General features: G+C 41.3%; 1 protein-coding gene across 2 annotated transcripts in view; it reads left to right on the forward strand.

The window, feature by feature from the left end:
* The first annotated feature begins 1,822 nt into the window (after nucleotides 1-1,822).
* The window catches only part of TPD52L1 (TPD52 like 1), a 61,049-nt gene continuing 34,982 nt past the window's right edge, over nucleotides 1,823-27,889 (forward strand). For both annotated transcript variants that reach the window (XM_054821186.1, XM_054821184.1), the window contains exons 1-2: nucleotides 1,823-1,935; nucleotides 25,436-25,551. In XM_054821186.1, coding sequence (XP_054677161.1) covers nucleotides 1,917-1,935; nucleotides 25,436-25,551 — 135 coding nt within the window. In that variant the 5' untranslated portion in view covers nucleotides 1,823-1,916. The remainder of the gene's footprint in view (nucleotides 1,936-25,435; nucleotides 25,552-27,889) is intronic.

Below are 27,889 nucleotides of genomic sequence, written 5' to 3' on the forward strand. Positions count from 1 at the left end.
CTGGACCTGGGTTTGGGTTTTTTTCATGTAGAAGTTCATGGCATTTCTAAGCTCAAATCTTGTCATGGTAGGATGTCACTTTATTTGAGATGATATGAGTACAGGAATTCATTCTTCTGACAGCCTCTGTTCTGCTTTTGTAAGTGGTAAATTCCAGCCTAAGGAGATGTCAAATCACAATGAAGAGAGGCTTGCCTAGAAAAAAATAATGATAATTCATTTTTTACAGTATTCAAATTCAAAACCACCAGCGTGTGCATATTAAAGCAAAACATTAGATGTATACAAATTAAAGCTGCCTTGGCCTTAATTTTCTAATTTTTTTAGAAAAGCAAAGTTCAGAAACAAGTAAATTTGACACTTTGCTATGTTCTACAATATTTTAAGGAAAAGAATCTATTTTCTGCCTATAAATGTTCTTTTCTCTTTAACCTTACTGCATAATCATTTTCTTTTGGATTTGCTTTTCTTCAGCTAAAGTACTACCTGTTTGTATAGCTTCACAAACAAATGTCCAATACTTCCTTCATCTGCCTTTACTCTCTTGCTTTGTTATTTTTAATATTACAGGCCCTAGGAAGCTACGCGTCCTCAGTGTGTCCTGGAAGGCATTCAGTAGTACCATATACACAAATGAGATACGGTGTCTGACTGACAAATAGATGGACAATCAGCCATGGTGAATGCAGCATTGCTAAAACAAGTATTCTGGACCCTTCCACAAGTGAACTTAACATGGACTGGTAATGAAGTGTGGAAGTTATGTTGGCACGAGCAGAACTTAAGAGTAAATCAGCACTGTGCTGTTAATGATGCCTTGTCACCCCAGATTCCAGTGAATAGTAGGATACAGACCTACATACTGGGAAAAAAAAAAAAAAATTACCAAACCTGCTAAATATATGTGACAGCATAGGCTCTGTCAGCCTTCCTTTGAATGTATTCCCATGCTTTTACCATAGCAGGTAGTACTTGAAACTCACAGGCACTCAAGTAAGCACTCATTCACTTCAGGCACCCAATAATTCACCATGTGCTGTTACACCAGGTACGCCCATGGGCTCAGGTGGGGAGCTTGCTGCCGCCGGTGCCCTGGGGCTCCTTGCATCCCCTGGGGAGAAGCCCCGGTGCCTTCCCCCAGCGGGGGACAGCCGTGGCCTGAGGCATGGTGCCCAACACTTGCGCAGCTGAGGAACCTGGGTGCTGGCCAGGGCCAGCTTCGGGGCTGAGAGGCCCAAGCTGTTGGAGAGGGCCACTGACACGAGGTTTGTCCTTGGGACACCACAGGTTTCTGGGGGGAGGTAAACTCTCCTACCTTTGCTGTTTTGACCCTCAAGCGGGAAGCTTTGCGTGCACTCTTGCCTCCAAGTCCAATATTTAAGATTAGATTTTCGTATTAAAAGAAGCAGGAGACCACACAGTCAGTCGGCAGACGGGAATCGCACTGAAAAGGAGCTCTCCTTTCTCACACCTCCCTGGCAGGCATATTGCTCTTACTTACAACCACAGCAGACGCGACCTCACCCCACGGGGCTTGCAGGCGCTACGAGGATGGCGTTCAGCCCGCCCCCGGGAGGCGCAAGGAGAGGCCCGTCTCCCCGAGGACGAAAGCGCAGCAGGTCGGCCGTGTCTCTGCCGCACGAAGGGCTCTTCTTCACCATCATTCCCTCCCCCCCACCCAGGGCTCATTACCGCGGCGGTCCCACCGCCCATCCCCTCCCCCGATGCCCCCCCCCCCCAGGGCGGCCCCAGGTGAGTGGCGCTGGCGCTGCCCGCGCCTGGCCGGCAGGTGGCGCCGCCCGCTCCCGCGGCGCGGGGGAGGGGAGCGGTAGCGGCAGCGCAGCCCGGCGCCGGCTGTCAGCGCCGCGAGAGCCCTGGGTCCGTGCGGCGCGGCGGACGCGAGAGCCCCCGGCGCTATGGAGCCACAGGCACAGGGTGAGTCTCGTCGGGACAGAGCTCTCCGGGTGGCGCGGGGGTCCTGTCCCGTCCTTTCTTGCCGCTGGGGGCTGCCGCTCCCCGCCCGGTCCCGGGGGAGGGTCGAGCCCACGCGGGGACAGCGGGAGAGTGCCCCGCGGCAGGGAGAGCCTGAGGGCAAGCCGCGGCCCGGGGCTCCGTGCGCCTCTCCAGCGAGGGGGCCGGTGAGAGGAGCGCGGTTTGAGGTGCCCGTGAGGGGCTCCTCGGCACCCCGCTGGCGGTCGCGGCCCCGGGCTCCGCCGGGGAGTGCGGTACGGCCCGACCCGCGGAACGTCAGGGCATCCTCGCCGTGTGCCCTGTCCTCCATCCCGACCCGGGCTCCTTTCGGCTTTCCTTCTTTTATTACATGGCTGGGACGGTGGCGTCCGTTTTCTCCTTCTGCTGGTTGTAAACCTTTCATGGTCAAGTAGCTGCACCACAACTTCGCGTTAAGTTAACCTCGGTAAAGGTGTGGGATCCTTGCGGGGGGTTTGAGGTAGTTTTGTGTGCGGGTCCTGCCCGGCCGCCTGACCCTCCGCTCCAACTCCGGCCCCTGCCTCTCGGGGCTAGGCGGGAGGGTGGCTGCGAGTCCGTGCCGAAATCGCAGCCCTCTTCTTGGGGCTTCTTGGGAGGCTGCGGCGTGCGGGAGAGGCGTCTCCGGCAGCGGGGACACCACGACTGAACTCCCAGCAGATCTCTCAGCTAAGAGCAGCTTAAAATTGGATGTGCTAAAGCATTTCTGCAGTTTTGCAAACATGGCTTTCGTTAAAGTGAACATTTTCTTTTTTTCTATTGCAACGGTTATGATTAAGTTGGATATTCATATCTCTCTCTGGGTAAAGTTAACTGGCCTCCAAAGAACAGAAGAAACTTTTCATGCAAGGTTTAAATGATATTTGGGTCAACCTCAGGTATTTAGCACACACAGATCTTTATGGCCTTGCTTATATTTTCTGTGATTTTGCCACGCACATCCCTAAGTCAACAGCACTAAGCAGGTGGTACAAATATTTCTGCAAAAGCAGAATGTTTAGAAACCGTTTTATGTCATCTTTAAAATAGAGAGATGAAGTAAGAGGGAGACATATGCTCATTGAAATTAACTGACAAATTACCCTTCCAGAATAGTTAAAAATTCTCTTCAACAAATATACGTAAAAGAGGCAAATATTGATTGCAAATACGATTGCATGTAAAGGAATACAGTGGGAAATTTGAGTTCATGATGCTTGTGAAGGAGAAAGCCTTTCCAGCAAAAGCGTGGTATATGTGCTGTCCTAAAGGATACGTGGCTGAAGTTGATTTGCAAAATAAATAGATCTGTGATTCAGTGCCTGGGGTTTTTAAAAGTCAGTATTAAGATTATAGCATAAGGCTGTTATTTAAACTAATTTTCCGAATACATCTGTACAGATACTACGGTGGGAGCTCCTGTTCTTTTAACAGGAACTTCATATGGAAAAGGATTTCTTCATTTCTTGTTTTGTAGAATTGATGGAAAACAGTATCTGATTCTAGTTAGCCAGATAATGGTATATGTGCATGTGAACTTCCCCAACTAGTATGATGAGTAAATATGTTCTTAATACATGTTAAAAATTCAAGCCAATAAATGTGTTTTGCTAATGTATGTTTCAGTCAGCAACTCTGTTACTGCCACAGGTCTTTAATTTTGAGTTCTTCTTCTGGATGAATATCTGTTGGCTAGTGAGAGAACATAAAAGCATTTTGCACTGCTTAATTTTATCTAATTAGGGATTCTTAGCCCTTCATTTTTCTGCATGCAATGCAGGAGCTTTTGCTTTTTTTTTGGGTTTTTTTTTTGGGTAATCTTAAACTTAGTTGACAGAAAGACAAATATGGGACTTTGCAAGACTATACTCAATTCTTAAGTCAGTTTTTTCTTCTCTTTCTCACCTGTTTGTTTTATTTCTACAGTTTCTCAGAACAGCCTCCCATTACTTAAAAAATACCTTTCTTTGATACACTAGCAGTACAAGCTAAGACTTTTGTGCTAGGTATTTGCATGCCAGCAAACCTTTGTTCCGAAATGGCCCTCTTTCTTTCTAGACTTAATTCAGTGCATGCTACTGCAGTTATGGAGCCTTGCTGGCAAGAAGAATTTAACCTCTATGTGTCTAATGCAGTTGAATTCAATTAAGTACATCTAAGCACTGGCCAGAAATCTGAAATTTTCAATTCCACTATGCAATTTCCAGAGCATAGTTATAGGAGGTTACTAACAAAACAGTAGCAATTTGCTTGGGGGAAAAAAAAAACCCCACTTCAAGTATCTGCTTAAGCAACAGGAGGAAGGTGTATAATGAGTTTATGAATTGTTTCTAAGGAACCTTTAGATGCCCACAGAGAAATGAATCCTGAATGATTTGTTCCAGTGTGCTCTGCTGGGGGGTTGCATTCCAATTGAAAAGACAGAGTAAAAGCTATAAATTTGAAAGCACTGTTGAATTTCTCATATTTAACACTAAAGATTTTCTTCAAAAGGACTTTTCTACATAAGTGTGTTGTTTGTGCCATTTTATATTGTCCTGAAGGGAGGCTATGCCTGAGTAGATCAATTTCATGTTCAAGAAACACACGTATGCAAGTATAAAATGTAGATTTCTTCAGAGCAGGAAAATAATTTTTTTCAGCATTTGTACACAGCAGCATGACTCAACCTTATAAATCTTAATGCAACTGTGGGGAAAAAAAAAAATTTCGTGTACCTGTATCACGGTACTGCATAGAGGTGACAGCTAACATCAAGAGTTTCTGTGTGGTTCAAGGCACAACATAACATCTATCCATGCCTCAAAGACTGCGAAAGTTAAATGCTCTGATTTTTATCTTAAAGCAGTAGAGAAAGTTCAAGGACTGAAATGGAATTACTGTTATACTTAAGTATATTGAATATGTCTTGCAACATTCGTGTTAACTAGATGAGACAGTCTACCAGACAGCGAGTAATAGTAATTAATGTTAAAATTATTTTCTAAAGAAATAACCATATGTTCCATGTAAACAAATTCATATGTGCAATAAAATTCATAAATTGTACTTTACATAAATTGTGTCTTTAAGCCTCTGAATGCTTTTATCTTTGATCACTTTTTCCTCTTAATGGTCCCAGAGCTAGCTGATCCCAGGAACACACCAGCTATACTTATGCTGGAGGCTAAAAATTCCACAAGAACATATTTGTTTTCCTTCCTATGGCTGGTGAAGAGTTTGGAAGTCTGAAGAACAATACTTCTCTCTGAAATACAGGACAATCAGAACTCTGTCTTTGTCTCTCATGATACTCGTTCCACTCCAGGTCCAGATTAACTGACCATCCTGTGTAGTCTTGCTTTCTAGTTTAAAACTGTGAATGCCCTCTAATAATGACAGTACATGGATGTCTTCATCTGCCTCTCATCTGAGCATCCCATGTGACTTTTAACACTGGAGCTTTGCTCTTAATACATCTTTCTCCTTTTGCAATAATTCTCCCTTTTCTCTTGTATCCAGCTATAATCGTACTTCCTTCTTTCTCTGTTGTATCCTGTCTTGATTCTTACCCTGATAAAGCTTTGGTGTGCAGCTTTCTGCTCTTTGTCCTTTACCAACCCAGGTAGCTCAGCCAGCTCCGTGCACTTCTAGCCTCTGAAAGGGTTTCTGAGGCATCTCCCTGTCCTAGCAGTTCTTCCTACAGCTGTTTGTGACAGATGTTCTGCATCCTCTGCTAGTCGTGCATTGTAGCCATAACAGCTTGCAGTGGCTACACATACACCTGTAAAATATTGCGGTGAGAGCTGTAGTTAGTTCAGATGTTAGACTCCTTGGGGCCTGTGTCTCATAGGCCTGTGGCACTGCGCTGCTTTCCTCTGCTGTGTGCAGCTGACGTGCTCTGTCTGTGATCCTCAGGCCGGTTGCATTTGACACGTGAGGTTACAGAGCAGAGAGGCAGCACCTGGGCATGTGCCATTTGGCTGGAGCTTATGGTCAGAAGGAAGTAATTAGCAGTCACAGCAGTAGCCCAGTGGCCCTCTCCCTGCCACAGTGGCACCTGTGGCATCGCACAGTCGGATGGTCTGAGGTCTCCCGTGGTGAGGAGGTGTTGTGTTACCTGTGATATGGTGTACAAGACTTCCCAAAACAGGGCATTGGCGGCTTGGTCAGCATTCTCTCTCCCTCTTTCTCCGCGCTAGCTACTCATGTGGTTACTAATACAGATATGAATCTGGATAGAGAGTCAGTCTCACAGTGGGAAGGTGGGTGTAAGGAACACATGGAGATATTACTTCACTGCAGCAGCAGTGCTGTGGCCATCACGCCAAAGCACAGTCTTGCTGGAGGCAGCAGCGTCTTCCCTAGCCTCGTTGTTTGAGGATGGTGACTACCAAGGAGCACTGACCATTTTGTTCTCTGTTCACCTTTCCCCTAAGAGCAGAGTAGAACTAGTGGCTGGGGGCTGATTTAGGGTAATTGTTCTATGAGAAGAAAATCCCTTTGGTTGGGTAAGTCCATCAGCACACAGGTTGGTCAGTGTTGATACATGTGAGAAAATGGGAAGGATGAGGCAAGGGGAACCTTAGTTTTCTTGCCCAGCAGCAGCTGCTAGTTCCTTCCATTATGAGAAGTGCATTTACATTCCCCACCTACCTTTGCAAGGCAAGTGTGTGGCCATACATGCTTCTGAGGCTTCAAGGTTCACTCTAGTTAACCAGGGATTTGTGCTGTCTCCTTACTGCCCTCTGGGGCTCACCACTGCCCCGCTATGGAAAGCAGGAGAGAGGACTTCTCAAAGGGTCAGAAGGATATTGGAGTAATTGAACCAGCCAGTGATAACCTGCATATTTGAGTACATGATGGAAGTCTCAGCTGCCATGTTAATAAGATCACATGAAGATGAGGTCAAGTGAAAATGGTAGGGTTGCAATTTATAATAGGATTCTTAAATATTTAACAAGAGTGCGCAGAGCTCGAGATAATTGCTCTTTCATCCTTTTTATACTAAAAGGAGGGAAAATATATGCATAGAATAAGTTATTTGGTATATCAGATTTTAAGCAAATAAATGTCTGAAATCAAATGCAGTGCTTCTGATTTACCCTTTTGAACCTGTACTGCTTTCAGCTTTATGACACTTGTCACAAGATTAAATTCAGTTTGCTGAGGCTGAGAAAATTTGAGTGGTTTCATGCTACACATGAGAAGTGAGAATATAATATGGTGGAATTTGGAAAAGAGATAAAAAAGGGATACCTCCTCTAAAATCTAAAGCCAGTCTTATGTGTGGTAACTTTGCCAGTTTTACAAACATGAAGATATAAAACGCAGAACATGCAAAACCAAACACATCAAACCCTAAAACATGTTTTTGAATTCTTGGTCTGTTTTTCCTCCTGTATCTTCATATTTTCACAGGACTGCTGGTATGAGCCCTACTGTGAGGCAGCACAAGTGTACTCTGAGTCTGCTCTCTGTCAGTGTTCTCAAGTGCACTAGTGGAAAGATGAGTCTGCTGATGCTGTTCTGATGTGCTTCGCTGACTTGTGCAGTACACTACAGAAATGCGTGGAACTTCTGAGGTGCTTTGCTTAGGCCAAGTTGGATAGGGCTTTGAGCAACCTGGTCTAATGGAGAGTGTCCCTGCCCGTGGCAGATGATCTTTAGGTAGATGATCTTTAAGGTCCCTTCCAGCCCAAACCAGTGTACGATTCTGTGTGCTGCTTGAAGGTCAAGGATGTGGCACAAGCTTGGCAGAAGATTGCAGAGGGGTTGAAGCATGTTCTATGTGGCTGTATTTAGAAATTTAGGTATTGTTTAATAGCTTGTTTTAGTGTAATCCTGGAATTTGGGTTTAGAAAGACTGTACTCAGCCTTTGTTTCAGAAAGTGTTTTAAGGGTAAAATTAGATCTTTCTTACTAATCAGAAAATACCTCTTGGGGTAATACACAAATGTGAGATCTGGGCAGGCTAGTTTTATCTGGTTTTATTTGTATCTCATAGAAATGCACAGTTGCAATGCCAAATTTTAGAAATGTAGTCTGTTGTAGTCATATTGCTGCTCTCTAAACTGGGCGTTTTGGCTGCTGCATTCTCTAAACCTATCGTGTACAAGAAATGGTGAGAGGGGACTGACAAATCTGGATTGTAATATCAGATGCCACACTGACCTTCTCCAAAACCTTGGGCATATTAGTTGGTTTGTTTGATTCTTTAGGACAGAAGTAATGCTGCTTAGCCATCTTTGAGATCCATGGATCAAAATCATATTATAGTAGCTAACTAGGCTATCATCATTACACTTCTGCATCCATGGTGTGGTTAACTGTCGCAGGGGGATAACTGTAAAAGACACAGCCATTTAGCAAGGGTTTGTATTGCACTTCAGCACTTTCGTTCTCTTGTGCTGTCTCTCATTCCCTCTCTTTCACTTTGTAAAAAGAAGCAGAATGTCAGCAGTGAGGATCTTTCTGCAAATATTCTTATCTGAAAGTGTAAGACAAATGCAAGAACGTGACATGCTTGAAATGATACTGCCTCAAGTACCGTTTTACCATGATGCTAAAGGTCTTACACTGAGTCTTCCATTTCCCTCTCCTGCTTGGCACATTTTACCTTTTCTGTGCTTGTAGGACTTAAACCCTCTGGATAAAAAAAAGGGCTTCTAAAAGGCTGTTCTTGTTAATTATTTCTGAGCAAGATTTCTTGAACTTTTTGTTTCTTTTTCACTTACTCCAGTAAAAAGGTATTGTGTTTATATTAATGGCATGCAGTAAAGGGTACGGTAAAGTGAAGGATCCACTATTGGATCCCCAAGCAGACAAGAAATTTCCCGCTGCAAATAGTCGCATAAAGTACTAGGAGTTTTGGTATTCTCTCCACGCTGTCTGTCATGAAGTTTTCTTACGTAAGGCTGGTTGCTGAAAGACATCTCATTTTTGTAGCTGAAAGACTGGGCTTTTACAACAACCACGTAAGAGTAATATAGCAGTAAAATTTGTAAAGACAGGCTTACAGAAATAAGGAAAAGTCATGGTTACGTGTGTGTATCCTGTGGCCCGATATAATAGCTTCTCCTGTTTAGTCTGTTGTCCAACTAATGGGCTTTCAGATGCTTAGGAACTATGTAGTCAGGGATCCAGTTCTTGGGCAATTTTTACATCATTGCATTTCTAGTCACTCAAGGAGAATCCAGGGATCTTGGAGAAGCAGGTAGTGGGTGTAAAGATCAGAAGGAGGTCTAATGCCTTCTGTCACTTCCAGAAAAGGGAAGGTAACACTATGCCTTGAGCGTATTGTTCATATATCTAGTTCCTTCTGAAGCAAGGAGGGCTGTCAGGAGAAATGCTTGCTTCTATGTTTTTTTATTGGTCTTCTGGGGTTTGGTTTTTGTAATGTTGTCCTGCTATCACCACTAATTTACCTTAGCATGCAGTTATCCTTGCTGTCCACCAAGAACCTAGTCCGTAAAGTGTTTTAAAGTAATGAAAGTACTTAAAAAGTTTAATGGAAGGCAGTCACTTTTCAGTTTTGCTGTTCTAAAGTCAAAATTAAACTTTTAATGTTTTTGTAAGATAATAGAATTTAAAGTATTTTCAACAACGGATTCCTCAAAATGCAAACTCAAGATTAGCATTTAGTATAACACAAGAACTAGGGCTCTAGTGGTGCTTTTGGCAGAGAGAGATATAAAATTACACTCTGAAAACATTTTTGATATTCATGCACGCATAAAGTGCCTATAGATATGGTGTTGGTTTTCCCAGTAAAAAGTGTTTGCACAGAATTTTTTTTTGTAGCAGGCAATACAGTTTATTTTCATGCGCTTTCTTGCTGAAAGTGCTAGTTTCATTTGCTGATCAGTGAAGTTGTTAGGATCAGATTCTACCCAAACTATTTCTTCCTCTTTTGAGAACCATTCTTTCTGTTTATTGTTTCTATTTGTCTGTGTTTTGCTTTAATTTGTGAAACACCCTTCCTCTTTAGCCACCCGAATACATAAGCTGTCTCTCTTTACTACCTCTGCCACACTTTAAAGTTGTATTTAGTAATTACCTAAAAATTAAAGCTACTAATTTATAAATTGTAAGTAAAGCATGGAAAGCATGATTAAAAACTATGTATGGTATGGATTTAAAAGGCTGCATGATTTATATTCTGTAAATATTTATAAATGGTGACTGAAGGGAGCTGATGCTTTCCATGTTTGCCTCTTCAGTAAAGAGTTAGGTTTTTCTGTGTTCACCTGTTTGTTCAGGGGTTCTCTTTTTCACTAGTTTCCTCACCAGGAAATTAATTGCCTTGCCACCTGAGTGGAACTAAGGTGGTGTGAGTTGGTGGTTAGTTGCTCATAACCATCTTAAAGCTTTAAAATAGTTTTGCATAGTTTCCTGGGAATAATTGTGTTCGTTGTGCTTTAGGTGGATTTAGTAGTAACTTCTCATGCTGATGTTGGCTCAGGCATTTTAGGTGCTTATCTAATTCCTCTTTCTATGTTTCACACTTTAATTAAAATGTTCTTAACTCCACTGAGTAGATCACAGGTCACTCTAGGAAATGCTGACAGATTTTTAGAGAATGACTTGGAGCAAATGTGTTTAGTTAGAATATCTTCTGAAGGCCTCAAATGCTTTATGTTCTCTGTTGGGTTGGTGCATGCGAAATTTTCATTAAATAGTGATCAGAGTTAGTTGTGTTTAAACACAACTAGATTTTCCTTAGAGACAAGTAAATTGTATGTACATTACGGAGTTAGAAGGGTAATTGTGCCAGGAACAGAAGATTATCTTCTGCTCAAAGTATTTTAATAGGCAGATGGCAGCTATTAACTTATTGTGGAAGGAAGGAATGGAAGTCACAATCAGGGAGAATGATGTTTGCCGTGTAACTAAACTATCTAACCAGTGCTGTACACTGTTATGTGCATATGAGAATACTGAAGAACCAATGAAGCCATGTGGTCTTGCAAGAGTAAATCCTTCAGTTGTGTTGTGGGTCAGGTGCCACAGAAGCTTTGATAGCAAGGAAAAGATGATGTTGAAGAAGGAATGACTACCTGAATAGCCTGACTGCTTAAAAAAAAAAAAGGCTGCTGAATAGTGTCATTCATATAAACTGAATCACAATGCAGTTTTGAAGATTTAAATAAGGTCTTTGCAGAGTAAAGCAACAGATATAGTCAGGAAACTACAAATACTACAAGTCAAATATTACAAGTAGAGGAAAAAATATGTCTCCCCTTGTGGATTTAAATTGCTTCAAAAAATAGAGAGGCATAGATAATGAGCAATATAGGTGAAGTCTGCATTAAGCACAAGGAATAAAGAAAAGTATGTAATGATAGTAGTTTGTACTCATTTGAGAGAGGTTCAAAGATGGGAACTAGAATTAGACCTAGATCCAGAATTAGAAGTCTGCTCAGTTGTGTCCGGGTCTGCACAGAAACATGGAGCATGAACACGTCCTGAAAGGGGAGCAGCAGTATTCTGGTCATAGCTACATGCTGTACATGGGAATCAAGGGCAGGGGAAGGGTTAGAGAGAATAAGATTTTATTGATTAAGTTGAATAGGGATGAAGATGTGAATGGAAGTTACTAGCAGAGATGCAAGCGTTGGAATACTGGTTCATTTAAGAAAAATACATTGTGTTATGTCCATCCTGCAACAACATCCTCAGAAAAATCTTACATAAGGTAGTAGAAGGGCGAAGAGAAGACAAGGACTCTCTTGTGCTCTCTTTCTAGACCTTCTTAAGGTACTGGAGTTACAATAGGCATGATAACAGACTGGGTGATCTGTATGGATTAGGGTAGAGGTTTGAGTGATGTTCTTGCCACTGAGCGTGATCTAATGCAACCTCAAGGGTGTAGCAACTCATGCCACGTGCTTAGCTAACCCCCTTCCCTCTCCTACCAATTGGCCTGCTGTCCTCTGTGTCCAGAGCAGCTCTCAGAGAAGCTGACCCTCTTTGGTTCAGGGCTTATCTTCCCTGTTGGTCTTCAAGGAGGAAAAAACCACACTCTGTCTGTGACAGCTGTCATTTTGGCTGGTATTTGAGGGTAAATTGGGGACCTCAAAGATGGAGACTGTACGGTGTGGCTGGAAGTGCCAGTCTCCATCTCCTGGTCTGATAAATAGCCTCCTCCCCTGCAGCGTTGGCCTCTGCCTAACTGGGGCTGGCTGCAGAGGCATGCCTCCAGCCTTCAAACCCTACCCAGGGGAGGAAAGGCCCAGAAACCTGTTTCTATGGGAACTTCACAGCTATCCAGGGCCCGAAGCCCCAGATGTCTCCACCCACAGCCTCATGAAGCAAACACATTTCTTTGTAATGGCATGCTACAAAACACTGAGTGGGCAAAGCCACGAAATTAATGATGCCAAAAACTCTGAAGGCCTTAGCATGGAGCTTGGCATTAAGAGCAGCATAATAAATACCTCATTTCACAGTTCAGGGTGCTGGCAAAAAAAACCTGGAAGAAAATGAAGTGAAACTTTGAGCTGAGCAGGCCTGGCTAGATGGTGCTCTTCTGACTGAGAAGTATTTTGTGTGGCCTGTGTCCAGAGAATTAGCGTCACACTAACTCCAAATTCCAGGTTTATCAGAGCTACCTGGCACAGCATTGGCAGTCTGGCTGCAGGGCAACGCATTTGCAAGAAGCGAAGTGACACAAATTAGAGCTGCTTTGCAACATATTTGGAGTAATTGTTGTAACAAATAAAAATTTGTTTTATCTTAAAGGGCCTGTGCAAGGGAATACATGGCCTTTGTCTCTGGTAAAATGGGTTCTTTTCAAATAATATTCATATAAATGAGCTTTATTTTTATTGGGTTTCAGTGGGAATACAGTTGTGTTGCAGGTGGATGCATCCAAGGGTAGGTCAAGTCTGTTTAGGGAAACCTAGAGAAACTCTACACTGCCAGATGACCCCCCTTAGGAAGGCAAAAGTGCACTGGTACAAAGTAGCTAGTCTTAATTATGAAGGGGTTTTGGGGTATTGCAAAATGAAGCAGGCACTATTTAAAAAATGGGATGGGGGGGTGGAGGACACAAGACATGCCTGCTCTGAGGAGTATGTTGATTCACTGCCTTTTCTCAGTGGCCTTACATAGTTTAACATAAACACATAAAAACTCTAGAACTGTGCCTTTATCCAAACTTACTGATTTATTGTTGTTAATTTATAATTATGATGCTGCCTACAAAGCTTAGTCACAGATCATGGACCTTTTGTGCCAAGCAGTATGCAAAAAGACAGTCCTGGTCCTTAAAAATGGTAATCTTTACTCTCCCAATGTGAGAGATTGGGCAGATAAAGGACAAATTATCCTCCCTTTTATGTCTCAGCATTCCTAAACGTGTATTTTAGTATATGTAACAATACCAAGACATTTAATCTGTATTAAAGCAATGGGAATAATGAATTTGAGCCTGAAGAGAATAAAGAATCTATCGTGTACCCACTTATAATTGTGTATTTTCCCTAGTACGTTTACAGGATCAAACGTGACACACCTGCCTTACGTGTTGAGATAGCTGGATGAGACTGTGGGGAAAGCAAGCAACCTGCTGGCTGCAGCGAGATTTTGGTCATTTTTAAATTGGACTTATAAAGATCTTGTTAGTTATGTGTTTGGTGATCTAAAGGATACAAATTATAGCTACTTGAACAATTTATTTTTTAATTAAAAATATAATTTTATCACTTCTTGCAGCACAGGTACTTTATTGGAAGTTAATTGAGGAGGCTTGTGAGTTTAATTATACTGCAGTTAGATTGCTATCTAGTGATATTCTTTTGCACCTGGCTTTAGAAAAGTACAATAAACTGATCCTTTCTTAGGAGACAAAGGTTATTAAATCCTGCCATTAAGTTTCTGTGATTTTGATTCAGTGAAGCAGATGTGTGAGCTTAATTACACAATTAATGGGATTGCAGTCACTTCTACCAGCTGGGAATGGGACCCAAGGTGCCTGTCTATTCTGAGATTAGAAAAATGTACCTTCATGTATTTTTAGTATGAAAGGGTGGGTTTAAGAAATGTGACTGACAACTTCCACCTCTGACTGCCAGCGTTTCCATGTCATAGCTCTTATCTTCCCCTACATTGCTTTTTCTCTAGTCTGATTATATATGCTTTATTCCTTCATTTGTTTTATGCAGTCTGTTACAGTTTCTAGAGTACCTTATTTGTAGAGAACAAGTCTCTTTTGTGACTCAGTGTCATCCACTTTCTCATTCCCTATTATTCCATCATGACTTCATCATCTTTTTTTCCTTTTTTTTTTTCCTTTCTGTTCTGCCTAAAGAAAGAAAAAGAGATGATAACCCTTCCACTTGTGGCATCTTTTTCTTACCCTTGACCTCACGGAAAGTTGTGCAGAATGATCAATAGATGCACAGTAAGTGGTACAATACTGTCATTACTTTCAGTATTGACATAATAGAAAGAAGCATCTGCTGTCTTTAAACTGTTACATTTCACAACGATTGCTTTGTATTTCCATAGCTACAGCATTGAAAGCAATGTCGCCCTTGTCTTCCCCAGGCAGGCAGGATTACTATTTTATACAAAGAGAGCTAGCTGTTGGATAAAATGCATAAGATCATGCCTTGCATTTCTGGACTTTTCAGATAATTATTTTGTTTGGAACATCAGTTCTCAGGTTGAAGCTTGGTAGTTACTTTTAGTAAGTGATAGATATATTTTTTTTTACCATGACTGCTACTTCCACTTTTATCCATTCCACTTCTGTCTTTGGGATGATTATCAAATTCCTTACCAATGTGTATGGCCTCTCGGTGCAGTGGTCAAACTGTGGAGTCTCTTTTCTGCCAGTTATTTCTGTGTAGATTGTCTCTCTTCACTGGCATAGATTGGCAGCTGTGTCAATGGCTTCTGGGGGAAAAATATCATAGAGACATCCCCAATGTATGATTAATTTATTTTTATTTTACTAAAAGAGAGAAAAGAATTAGGACACTACAACTGGCTGTTTATCTAGGAGCTTCAAATAGAAGTGTTCCTTTGTTTGGAAACCTGCCAATCTGTCTCATAGCTATGCATAGATGTATTAATGCCTGGTTTTGCAGGGGTTAAGAGATGGAATGCAAAGTCTTAGTAAGGTCTGTGATGAGCTGCTCCAGGATGACTGGGGATGCTCAGTCTGAGATGGTAGGCTACGTCCTAGAGCTTTTGAACACCTAAAAGCTGTACTTTCTCCCCCTACTTGACACTACCCCCAACCCAAAGCCCAGTGGAGAGAGGAAATTAAGACACTTGCCCATCCATATCTCTTTTCCAAGGAGCATACTCAGAAAAAAAGGAAGATTGAGCCCCCATGGTCGCAGGAAGTAGAATCTACAGTTTTATTTAATGTTTACACTTTGGATCTGCATGACCTGTGCATCTTGAGTTCTTCCCTCTCTGAACCAAGATGAACCCAGCTTCTGGGTTTATTTTCCAATCATAGCTTCAAAATCAACCTTCCTTCTATTCTAAGTCCTCTAGGAGAAAGGCAGGTTGTATGGTAATGGCTAGGCTCAAGCAGTTCAGACTCGTCCACAGTTAGAACCAAACCCAGAAGGGAAGATCCTCCTTCAAGTAGTTTGTTTTCTAGGTGGATTAAATGAAAGCATATTTTCCTGTTTAGATCCTCCCATAATAACATTGGAGTGGAAAAAATGGTACTGGAAATCCTTGCAATTTTTAATAATTTTAATGTTTTAGTTATTTATTGTACGTGTTTCTAGTTCCCTTTTTCTCCCCTTAATCTCTACGTCTGGCATTAAGACTACATTATAAAGAAGATCAAAGACACTAATGCAATGTCTGGACAATTCCTTTGTTCTACTTACCGTTACATCCCTTTGAAGACTTAATTGCAATTTAAATTTGCAAACAAGTGTTTTCCAATTTTAAGCAAGAAACAGTTCTTCTGCATACCTTGCTATGCTATTAGCTACACTATAACGGCATAGCAAAAGAAGCTGTAACATGTCATTTTGCTTACTAGAAGGGTTATATAATAAGAAGATGTTTTCTCACTATTTGAAATGAATACTAGATAACAAGATAGGTATACTATTTTTAAGTGGTTGGGAAACAAAAAAATAGAGCAGTAAAAGTGCTTCAATTCTTAACTGTTTTGTTAGAATGATCAGCTATGTATTTCCCTGAAATGAATGTCAGAAAATGTACCCAAGCAGAAATTTGGTGTTCTTGCCTTTTAATTTTGCTGTCATTATGGTTAATTCAACAGATACCACTGCCAATAGTGTGGGCTTTTTTGTTGGTTTTTTTTAGTGTTTTGTTGTTGTTTGTTTTTTTAACACGGCCAACATACAGGAATTAGCCTGATATATAATACTGTAGAACATGGATGTGAGATGAATATGGAGAAAATACATAAAAAGCACTAATTCAAACCCCTTCATCCAGCTAATCTTCAGGTACCTGAATGAGTCTAAAAATGTGTCTTGGAATTTATCATTGTATTGTTTGGTTAATTTAAATTTTGTGGAATAGCTACAGATCCTGTAGTTTCTTAGTGGCTTATTTAATTTGTCATCCCTACAATTCTAGTAGCAAACATATGCACAGGCACAGATCAATGCTGAAACAGTTTCTTGCATTAAATCAGATTTAACAGCAGACTTGGAATTTAGGTTACTAGTCTTAGCCACAACTACCATGAACTTTGGGAGAAAACTCAAAAAAGCCCATGGAATGTTTCAGCATACTGTGACTCCTTGTATGGTTGTTGTATTATCTTGTCATATGAATCTTTCAGAAGATCACATTAAATGTGTTCCCCCAGCTTTTCACCTCCTACTTTTTCTGTATAAATATCCTAATACAAAGGGTTGTCTGCTCAGTCATTTTGAGTTGGATCCTTCTGTATGACTTGCAGTTCCTAATTACTGATAATCCCATACGTTTAATGCTTCCTGCGTATTTTATCTAATTATATGTGACAGTAAGTACTAAAACTTTCTTTAAAGTAAAAGCCAAACAGCTCTTTGCACTGATTTATACCTACTATATGCTTTCCCATACTTTATGGGGGCTTTTTTTTTTCTTTTGAAGTAACATATGTCCAGACAATCACTAGTCTGCCTGTTTGTGGAGGATAAATGAGTTATGCATGACTATATTCTTAGTGTAATTTGTTGTAAGAATATAAAGTTGTATGAGACCATAGGGACCTTCAGATCTTGTCCCCAGCTATCTTAGGCCACAAGAAGTGGGGCTGTCTGGAAGAGATAATGTGGGAGGTTGGCTGGGTCTTGCATCTGTCTCTGGGCAGAATTCTGTGATGGCATATTCCAGAGCTAAGTCTTGATTGAGCTCCTGGATTGAGCGTGATTGCAACTGGAAGAAGTGGAGAGAAGGGAATAGGCAATGAGGACTTCTCAGCTCACCATGGAGAATGAGGGATGGGAAGTTTGTGGAATAGGTTCTAAGACGGCTTCTGCTCCGTTGATGTCTTTTGTGTATTTTTTCAGTGCAAGAGTGTTGCTGGGCACCAGGCACAACAACTGAAATTAAATTCAGGAGAAACAGGATTAACTTAATCTGGATAAGATGGAGGAGGAGGAGAAAATAGGTGCTTGTAAGTGGTGGTGTGTGGGCTCTATCCTTATGTCCTACCTGTTAGTGGCCTGCTGGAATGAAACTTGGAAAACCTGTGCTTCAGACAAATACGTGGAGGTCAATGCCTACAATAGTGCTGTTAGTAAAGGACATAAGAGTTACAGGACATCACCAATGCAATGAGTTCTCGTGATGGCTGGTAATCTATTGGATAACACTCCTAATTCATTCTGGGAAGCCTGCAACACCTATATTACAAGGTGAAGCAGAAGTTATTCACCCACCCAACAACTGAATTGCTATTCTAAATGGGTGGGAAGTTAATTCCCAATTCCACACCTGGATGTTGGTATAATTCTGAAATCATAGCAGCTGTGCATCTGAACAATATTAATAACCATCACAATTCCATTTTTTCCAGTTTTGACCACAGCTAGAAACAAGCCATGATCTTCAGTGCTTCTGGGAAGAATGGGTAAGAGGAGCAGGGAATGCAGCTTGGATGTGACTCCTCCATGAAGAAGCACATACATACTAGTCAGGAAATGGAGGAGCATTGGGAACCTCAGACTGACCTTTTCTTTTTCCTTTTTTTTTTTCTTTCTTCTGCAGCCAAAGATTTTATGTTAATCTTGAAAACGTCAGCTACTTGTACAACTCCCTTCCCACGGTGACCAACCTTCCATGGCTCATAACTAACAGTTATGCATCTTTAGGCAAAAATACTGTCTCTCTCAGACCAGCTATCTGTGTGTTGTCAGGTTACATAGCTGGGCAGGAGAGGAAAATGCCTGCTCAGGATTTTGAGACTCCATGAGAGCAACACTTGTAGGTAGGCTTATATGACATCTCTTAAAGTGCCTGGAGGGTGCTCCTTGGAAACCTGCCCTTAAAGAATGGCTCCGTCATCATCAGGGACTCACAGTACTCCCCTTGGTCTGGAGACTCTAGTTGTAAGTGTGTGAGATGACAGTGCTAGAGAGAGAAGGCAGTAACTGCAAGAAATGTTCTGCTGACTTTGCAGTGTAGCACAGTGCAGAGATACCCACAAGCTCTGAGCAACTGGTATATCTGAGTTCCAAAGGAGAGGTCCTAGCTCAAGGCTCCAGAGCAGTATGTTGTGTTACTAGCATGCCTGAGCTGATAAGCTGTGTAACTTGGCATGGCTAACTAGCAGGGAACAAGTTTGTACTGATGCAATTGTAGTGTGAGTTTGAGCTGGTGGATGCTGACCTATATTGTGCTCCATTTCAAATATAATAATGTCCTAGTTGTAACCGCTCTGCTTGTTGTTGCTGCTTTAGCGGTGCCATTGACTACACAGAACTGACTTTCATTTAGAAGGATTAAAGCATTGTTATGTATTTGTCTGGGGAGTATCAGATACCTTGCAGTTCTAGAATTACTGTGAGTCTCAGTGCAGTGAAGTCAGCTAAACTTAATAATCAGGGGTAGGAATCCTAGCAGAGTAGGTTCTTTTATTGTCTTTACTTTTGTGAACATACGGGTAAAACTGTTTTAGTTCCCCACACATAAAACCAGTTGGTAATTTGGCAGTAATGATTCTGACCAGGCATATATTTGTCACTTCATATGGAAAACTAATTTAGACATTGGGAAATGTTTCACTTTGAAATTTTATGCTCCCTATATTTTATCAGAAGGAGCCTTAACTGAGAGTTAGTAAGTAATAAATATTTTCCCTAATCCTGTAAATTAGGAGAAAGGATTATTTAAACTAATTTTACAGCTTCCCCGTACTTTCAGTAAGCTATTCTGAAAACAGAGCCTTGTAATGTTACCTGACCAGATTCACAACTTCCCAAAACGCTTACTTTACTAAACAGCTAATGACCATTTGAATACTATTATTTAAGATAGCCTAAATTTAAAGAAAAAGATGAGTTTTGCCTAGAGATCAGCAAATGGAAATTGAGGTGCACTGTGAAAGCTATCATATTCCAATGCTGCGGGAAAGATTTGCCTTGGACATCTCATCAAAATGCCATTCTGTATTTTAGTTCCTGTGAGAAGTCACAGATTATTTATATAACTATAGATACACTATGACTGTGTGTAGCTAAACAGTTATCTATATAGATATATATTATGTAGATATATTTAATTCCAAGTGAATTGGAAACCTGCTAAGTTCCTTCTAACCCCAAAGAAAGAAGTGTGAAACTAGCAAGAGCAGCTGTGTTATGTGCTCAGCTGCAAGAACTGTATGTATAAACTGAATGCCTGTCCATGCACACAGATGAATGCATTGCTAAAGTGCAGATTTCTTTTTTCCTGGATGAAGTCCATAATTGTTGGAATTGAATGTACATGGTGAAGTATAAAAATGCAGTGTTATCTTAAAATTCCGGCTGTTAGATACCTGAATCTTAAACTATAAACTCTTCTATATAGCGTAGAAAAATACTTGGACTTTAGGACCTACTATAACCATTAGCTGAGTCAACTCATCCTTGTACATGTTTTCATGAATTCTTAGATTAAGTGTGTTTAACAAAATGTATGGCTAGATTAAACACACTAAATAGGATCCTATCTTGTTCTTTGATTCTTAAGGAATTACTCATGTGGTTAATTCAAGACGTATCAGCAATCCCACTGAGGTCTTGTATTCTGTTATGCTTCTGTACTTGGTGCATCTATAACCAATGTCTGAAAAGTGTATTTCCCAGGCTGCGTAGTTGAAAGGACCCTACAGGGAGGGTTGAGAGAAGGCTTCCTGCACAGAGTAGAAGGTGGGAGAGTATTTTGAGGTCAGCGATACTAGCAATAGGAGCTGTTTTGCTATGAAAATCATTACCAATTCTTATATATATTGGTGTGAATTTTGCTGCAGGTTCCTGTTCTCCTTGGAGACTGCAAAACTAACAAGTTGTCTTATGAGTAGGAAAATGTCGATAGCCTAGTTTCCTACAGTTTTGTGTCTTGTGGTTGGCTGACATCCTTGAATCAAATTAATACTGTAGTTCCTCCTTGAGGCTGTGCTGAACTCTTCCTGGGTAAGGTGCTGTAGAAACCTCACAGAAGGTGCGCTTTGGTGGAATGGATGCTGTGGTACCCCAAAGTATGAACTTGGACATTTTTTTCTGTTGTTGTAAAACAGATTTTATGAATGACCCTTCTTCCCTGTTTGCTTTCTCTGATACCTCATATAAGGATGAGCTCATCTGTCATTCTGTCTGTGAAATCACTTTAAATCTTCTCTACCAACTGACTGTTTTCATTAAACTTGTTTTAAGAGACCTCTAACTCTGTTTGAAATCTAATACCGAATCCAGTGGTTATTAGAGGGGAAACAAGGACAGACACATAAATTTAAAAAAAAAAAAAAAAAGACTATGAAGAACAAAATCTTGGGAACCATGCCTGCATACCTTGCTGTGCAATTGCTTGAAATTGTGGATGCTAAATTCTCTAGGATATAAATCATAGGGACAGACTTTTATGTTTACATTCTCAATAGATGGGAAGAGTTGAGATCTCTTCTGCCTCAGGAAGCCTGTTTTCTTTCTAATGTGTTGAGTTTTTTATTCCTCCTTTTCCTAAGCTGAAGACTATGACAGGCAAATTAGAGATGTGGTCTGTAAGGGTAGCCCCAGATACTAGTGAAGAGACCTGTCACATCAGATTCAAGAAATTAGCTTCTGTTGCTCAAATGGGGAAAAGAGACTGAGAAGTTCAGAAGACCTAGCGCTGGAACTGAAGCATCCTACCTATGCTGATAGGCCTGGCCCAGGGCTGAAGTGGTCAGTCATAAGTTGTGAGAGGATACCAGTGAAGCTGTCTTCAACAGAGTAGAATGGCAGCAGAAGGTGAAGTCCGTGACTAAGAGCTACTAGAAGTGGCTGATAAAAAACAAGGATCATGAAGGAAAGACAGAGACTGAGAACGGCAAGGGAAGAGTAGGTTGCTCATGATAGGGCTCATGTGAGGAGGTTTCAGAACTGAGACTGGCTGAACGAAGTCTGTGACCCACAGTATGGTGGACAGATGTTCAGGCTGGAACTGCGAGGTGACTGAAGTGAAGCCTTTGCGGAGGGAAAGTGACCATGAGGGAGGACTCTGGTAGTGGCTTGAGCAAGAAAGTGGAGACTGAAGGATCAGACTAGATTTTAGAGGACTTAGACGAGAAGCAAGAGATAAGAAATGGGACTGGCACTGGATAAGGTTGCAGAGGATCATGCAGAAGATTGACATGCATGTGCTGTTTTGGAATGGATTGTAATTTCAGTTCAATCTTGAAGTTTTAACTTGACCATTGGGTCTAGTTAAGTGTTAGTCGTCTTTGGTGGGTTTGGTCCCTGTTGGCTTCTATCTCTATCTAACCATTGTCCAGCAATTCTGGCCTCTTTACTTTACAATCCCAAACTAGTGCTGTCCCTTGAGCACAAAGCTGCATTCTTCTTAGCTCAAGTATCAGTTGCTGCATGATGACCTCATCTCACATCTACCCCAAGACTTTCCTTAAGGGTTTTCAGCCTTACCCTGTTGCCCTTGAAAGTCTTCTGGCATTTCCAAGAGCTGCCCTGTACTGCTGCTCCTCCATCCATGAAAAAAGAGACTGCTTTCAAGATCACGGGGACTAAGTTTAGCCTGAGTCCCATAGCAACACTGTTAATCCTCAAACAAATACCAAAGAACAATTCTGTTTAGAGATGGAGGGGTGTTAATAAAGGTGATTTGAGAGTATTCCTACTGAATAAATGTGCTTTTCTTTTGTTGTGACTTCAGCAATCTAGGTTTTCCTGGCAAGCTGCTTTTTGGGTAATAGCTAAGGTATCAACTACTTATATATGCTTTCATGTTTTTTAACAGGTTTTGTGCTTAAGGGTGGTGCTCTATTCTTGCATATGGTGCCAGGCAGGGGTTCAGCACCTGTGTTGCTACTCTTTATCTTCCCACTCAGGGGAGGTTATAATTAACAAGGCTGAGTTCACCACATTGTGCTCTGCAAATCAGTTCTGTTCTGTTAAACAGGAGGAAACCCAGGTACACTGGGGGACTCTAGGTGGAAGAAACGACAGAAAGCTGGAGGGAGTTTTGCTTTCTGCATGAAAATATAAAGTATTCAAGTTGTTGAATACTCCAGACTTGCTGCTTGTAACCTTTATTCCCTACTGCCAAAACTTAACAAAGTTCCATTCTAATCTCTATGTATAAAGTATACAAGCTTCTGTGGATCTGAGGAAGAAATTGTTCTCTTCTGTATTAAGCAGTATACAGATGTCAGGAGTCAGCTGAGATGGCTGATTATCGTGCTAAAGAACTGAAATATGGGGAAAAGCGCTGTCCTGGATGTAGCCTGGGGGAGAATTTTCTTCCACAACAGAAACATATTGACAACTTTAAAACAAGTTCCAAAGGAGCAATAAATTTTTCTGTTATCTCATGTTTTGCATTGTTTTCTTTGCAGGCAATGAAGAATGAGAAGGCTATTAATGGCTGGAACCCCAGCAATCATTCTTCTCTTCACTGAATGATTGGGAGATAGGATATATTTTGTTTTCTCTATATATATTATATCAGGCAGGCCCAGGTCTCGCAAACACTTATGTATGTGTTTATCTTGGTTATCATACATACTGATCTTGGTCTTGGACCTGCAGAAGAAGAAAGTAACTGGAGGTTCAGTATAATTGTTCACCCTTCATGTGTTTAGATTGAGCGATCAAGGTATGCGTCTCTCTAACATTTAGAAAATTCAAACAGTAGGTATGGCATTTGCTTCTGCAAACTGTGTACGTCTGCAAAGTTCTCAAATTGCTGCAATCATTAGTATACTTCCTATATTGCTCAGTGTCCTATTGTCACTATTCACGTCAGTACTATTGCCACTATTCACATCATAGAATCATCATAGAATCATAGAATGGTTTGGGTTGGAAGGGACCTTAAAGATCATCTAGTTCCAACCCCCCTGCTACGGGCAGAGACATCCTCCACTAGACCAGGTTGCCCAAAGCCCCATCCAACCTGGCCTTGAACACTTCCAGGGAGGGGGCATCCACAGCCTCTCTGGGCAACCTGTTCCAGTGCTTCACCACCCTCACAGTAAAGAATTTCTTTCTAACATCTAATCTAAATCGACCCTCCTTCAGCTTAAACCCATTACCCCTTGTCCTGTCACTACACTCCCTGATAAACAGTCCCTCACCATCTTTCCTGTAGGCCCCTTCAGGTACTGGTAAGCTGCAATTAGATCTCCCCGGTGCTGCCTTTTCTCCAGGCTGAACAACCCCAACTCTCTCAGCCTGTCCTCATAGGAGAGGTGCTCCAGCCCTCTGATCAGCTTTGTGGCCCTCCTGTGGACTCCCTCCAACAGCTCCATGTCTCTCCTGTACTGGGGCCCCCAGAGCTGGACGCAGTACTCCAGGTGGGGTCTCACAAGAGCAGGGTAGAGGGGGAGAATCACCTCCCTTGACCTGCTGGTCACGCCTCTTTTGATGCAGCCCAGGACACGGTTGGCTTTCTGGGCTGCAAGCACACACTGCCAGCTCATGTTGAGCTTCTCATCAATCAATACCCCCAAGTCCTTCTCCCCAGAGCTGCTTTCATTCCATTCCTCACCCAGCCTATAGTCGTGCTTGGGATTGCACCGACCCATGTGCAGGACCTTGCACTTGGCCTTGTTGAACTTCATGCAGTTTGCACGGACCCACCTCTTCAGCCTGTCAAGATCCCTCTGGATGGCATCCCTTCCCTCCTCTATGTTGACCACACCACACAGCTTGGTGTCATTGCCAAACTTGCTGAGGGTGCACTCAGTCCCACTGTCTGTGTCGTCAACAAAGATGTTGAACAGTGCCGGTCCCAGTACCAACCCCTGAGGAACACCACTCGTCACTGTTCTCCACTTGGACATTGAGCCGTTGACCACAACTCTTTGAGTGCGACCATCCAGCCAGTTCCTTATCCACCCAGTGGTCCATCCATCGAATCCACGTCTCTCCAATTTAGAGACAAGGATGTCATGTGGGACAGTGTCAAATGCCTTGCACAAGTCCAGGTAGATGATGTCAGTTGCCCTTCCCTTATCCACCGATAATGTAACCCCATCATAGAAGGCCACCAGATTTTTCAGGCACGATTTGCCCTTAGTGAAGCTGTGTTGGCTGTCACCAATGACCTCCTTATTCTACCATGTGCCTGAGCATAGTCTCCAGGAGAGTCTGCTCCATAATCTTGCCGGGCATGGAGGTGAGACTGACCGGCCTGTAGTTCCCTGGGTCTTCCTTTTTTCCCTTCTTAAAAATGGGGGTTACGTTTCCCCTTTTCCAGTTGGTGGGAACTTCGCCGGACTGCCAGGACTTCTCAAATATGATGGACAGTGGCCTGGCCACTTCATCCACCAGTTCCCTCAAGACCCACGGATGCAACTCATCAGGTCCCATGGACTTGTGCACCTTCAGGTTCCTTAGATATTCTCGAATCTGATCTTCTCCCATCATCTTCTTATTTTGAAGAAAAAGCTTTCTTTTTTTTTCTTTTTTCTTTTTTCTTTTTTCTTTTTTCTTTTTTCTTTTTTTCTTTTTTTTTCTTCCTTTTTTTCCTTCTGTATTGTTAGAAACAAGGAAATGCCTTGTCAGGTACTACTGGGGTCCAAGGTGATTGTTTTCTGGGAATGAGTGGTGCTTTCACGTATTAAATTGCTTTTGTGCAGACATTACCATCTGATACTTCCAATAGCTTTTCAGAAGCAAAGAGGAGCAGAATCCAAATGACCTTTAGCAGGAAAAGGTTGTTTTGTTTTTCTTAGTTTTTTTTCCTAGTTGGTGAATATTATATCATTTTTAGCTTTTAGGAGAGGTCAATATCATAGCTGAAATAATTGATAATGATTGTCTTGACCTTTTAACTCTTTACTTTTCAGGCCTGTTGGAAACCCAGTCTTTGCATGAAGCAGATGAAGATGTAGTCACTGATGTTGATTTCACCAGTATGATTTCTGAAGAAGAAAAAGAAGAGTTAAAGATTGAGCTAGCCAAGGTAATGAATTTGAATTTCTGTGACTATTACTGTTTCTACTTCCTTAAACTGGAAGATATTAATTGTAGGGTGAAGTACACATCATAAAGGTATGCTTTTCCTTTTTAGTAAAATTATTCTAGGCTACAGTAATGTAAAGCAATTAATTTCCTTAGATATTTTTTAAGATTAAATATCTATTACTTGATGATTGTAGAGAGAAAGTTAAATATACCTTACCATTTTAGTCAAGACGTGTCTTTAAAAACCTTTGTTTATAAAGAATGAAAGGTGTTGTTCTTATTAGATCTATGGTATTGTTGTTACAGTGATTGTGACGCCTGATGGAAAAGATTCTTTGTGTGGTGCTCAGAGGAAAAGATGATGATGGTGGTTACTGAAGAGACTTATGATGAGCACAGTAATTTCACCACATTTTTGTTTCCTTTGGCAAACCCTGATGTGTTTGGAGAGGGTTATATTTTTGGTTTGCATTTGTTGTTTGCTTAATTAAAGAACTTCAGGAGATGTCATGATACCATGAAGAGGTTTAAAAATAATACTTAATAACAAGGAGATGGGAGGAAAAACGTTTGAACCGTGTTGTCTTTTTATTATAAAGATTAAAGAGCTTGTCTAGATTCGGTCTACAATAGGAGGGTTGATTCAGTTTTAATTACTGCTGCTGAAAACCACAGACACAGAACTGAAATTCCAAAATGGAAAATGAGAAAATGGGAAAAAATGAAGGTTTACTTATTTTAAATGTGAGACAAATAACAGAAATCACAACTGTATGAAAGGGGAGATGTGTTGGTTTTTTTTTTTTCTTAATTGAAATAATGCATTTGTAAGACAATAGTTTGGAAACGTCACATAGCAAGAATAAAATAACCCATTTGAATAGTAGGAAACACAAAATTTAGGACTATGAGCATATACCCTCAAAGTGTAAACTAGCTAGGGAAAAGCATTCCTTCATAATTGTTCTGTAGTGCTCTCTGAAGTATATGTTGCTATTACACAAAGAATGAGTGCATCCAGAGGACAGTTCTATCACAGAGATTCATCCCTGTCTTTCATACAACAGAAATACTTAATATTAAGTTGTAATATTAAATACTCTTAAGAAGTCAGATTCTTAATGACTCAAGTAATTTACCTTCAGTGCTGATTTAGGATTTTCTAGTGAAAAAAAAGAAAAAATTGGTTTTTTGCATTAATGTTCTGTCAAGTCTTGTGTTTCTGAGTTGCTAGTTAATTTTTTACTTCTTTGCTGATCCTGTCACATCTGTAAGTAATAAGAAAGAAGCTGAAACTTGACATGTTCAGTTCATCACATAGGGATATTCATTACTGGCTTTTTGTCAGGACCAGAGGCAATGGGCACACAGTGAAACACAGGAGGTTCCCTCTGAACATCAGCAAACACATTTTTACTGTGAAGGTGACTGAGCACTGGCACAGGTTGCCCAGGGAAGGTGTGGAGTCTCTATCCTTGGAGATATTCTAAAGCTGTCTGGGCACAGTCCTGGGCAACTGGCTCTAGGTGGCCCTGCTTGGGTAGGCGGGTTGAACCAGATGACTTCCAGAGGTCCCTTCCAGCCTCAGCCGTGCTGTGATTCTCTTCTCTTTTCTGGTGAAAGGGACTTAAGAGGCAGAGGGAAACAAGGAGGTGAAAAAAGAACTTGCTGCAACCATCTGAGAATGATATGCCTCTCTCAAGAGAATTAATCTCAAGAGTTTCTGGGTGCCCTTTCTGCTTGCAGATTCCTGTGGGAACAGAGAGTTCTCAGTGGCTCAGAGTGGAAATGCTTTAATTCATGTACCAACACACAAGTGAGAGATTGCCTTTCAAATAGTATGATCTTGGTTGACCTAGAAATTATTTTCTGAATTGCTCACAGCAGTTTACTGGCATACAGCTTATGCTTAAAAACAAAACAAAACTGGTAATTATGCTAAGAAAGGTTTGGAAAACTTGAATTTAGAGTGAACAAAGTCTAAACTTAAATGAGACTTATGATTCTTAGAAAAGACTGTAAAAAAAGTGTAAGACCTTGACTCCTTCTGAAAGAAACCTCTGTGGGAATTGGCTAATGTTTCTTTTTCAAAAGCTGTTAGTCTTTACTTTCAAGCCCCCACTGCTCCACCAGTGGTATTTTTGTTTTCTTCGATGTCCTTATGTGTTAGGTAATACCTGTTTGAGCCTGTAGGAACAAGCATCTTTCTTACCGTTCTGAAAGGTTCAAATCTTCCTTAATGCTGCAATCATTTCATAGTTGATATAATGGGAAGCCGTTGTGAGCACCTGTTGTGCATGTATCTAAACAGAAAAAATACGTTCCATCTTTGTGTT

This window comes from Grus americana, chromosome 3 (assembly GCF_028858705.1).
Source record: "Grus americana isolate bGruAme1 chromosome 3, bGruAme1.mat, whole genome shotgun sequence".
NCBI classification, from domain to species: Eukaryota; Metazoa; Chordata; class Aves; order Gruiformes; family Gruidae; genus Grus; species Grus americana.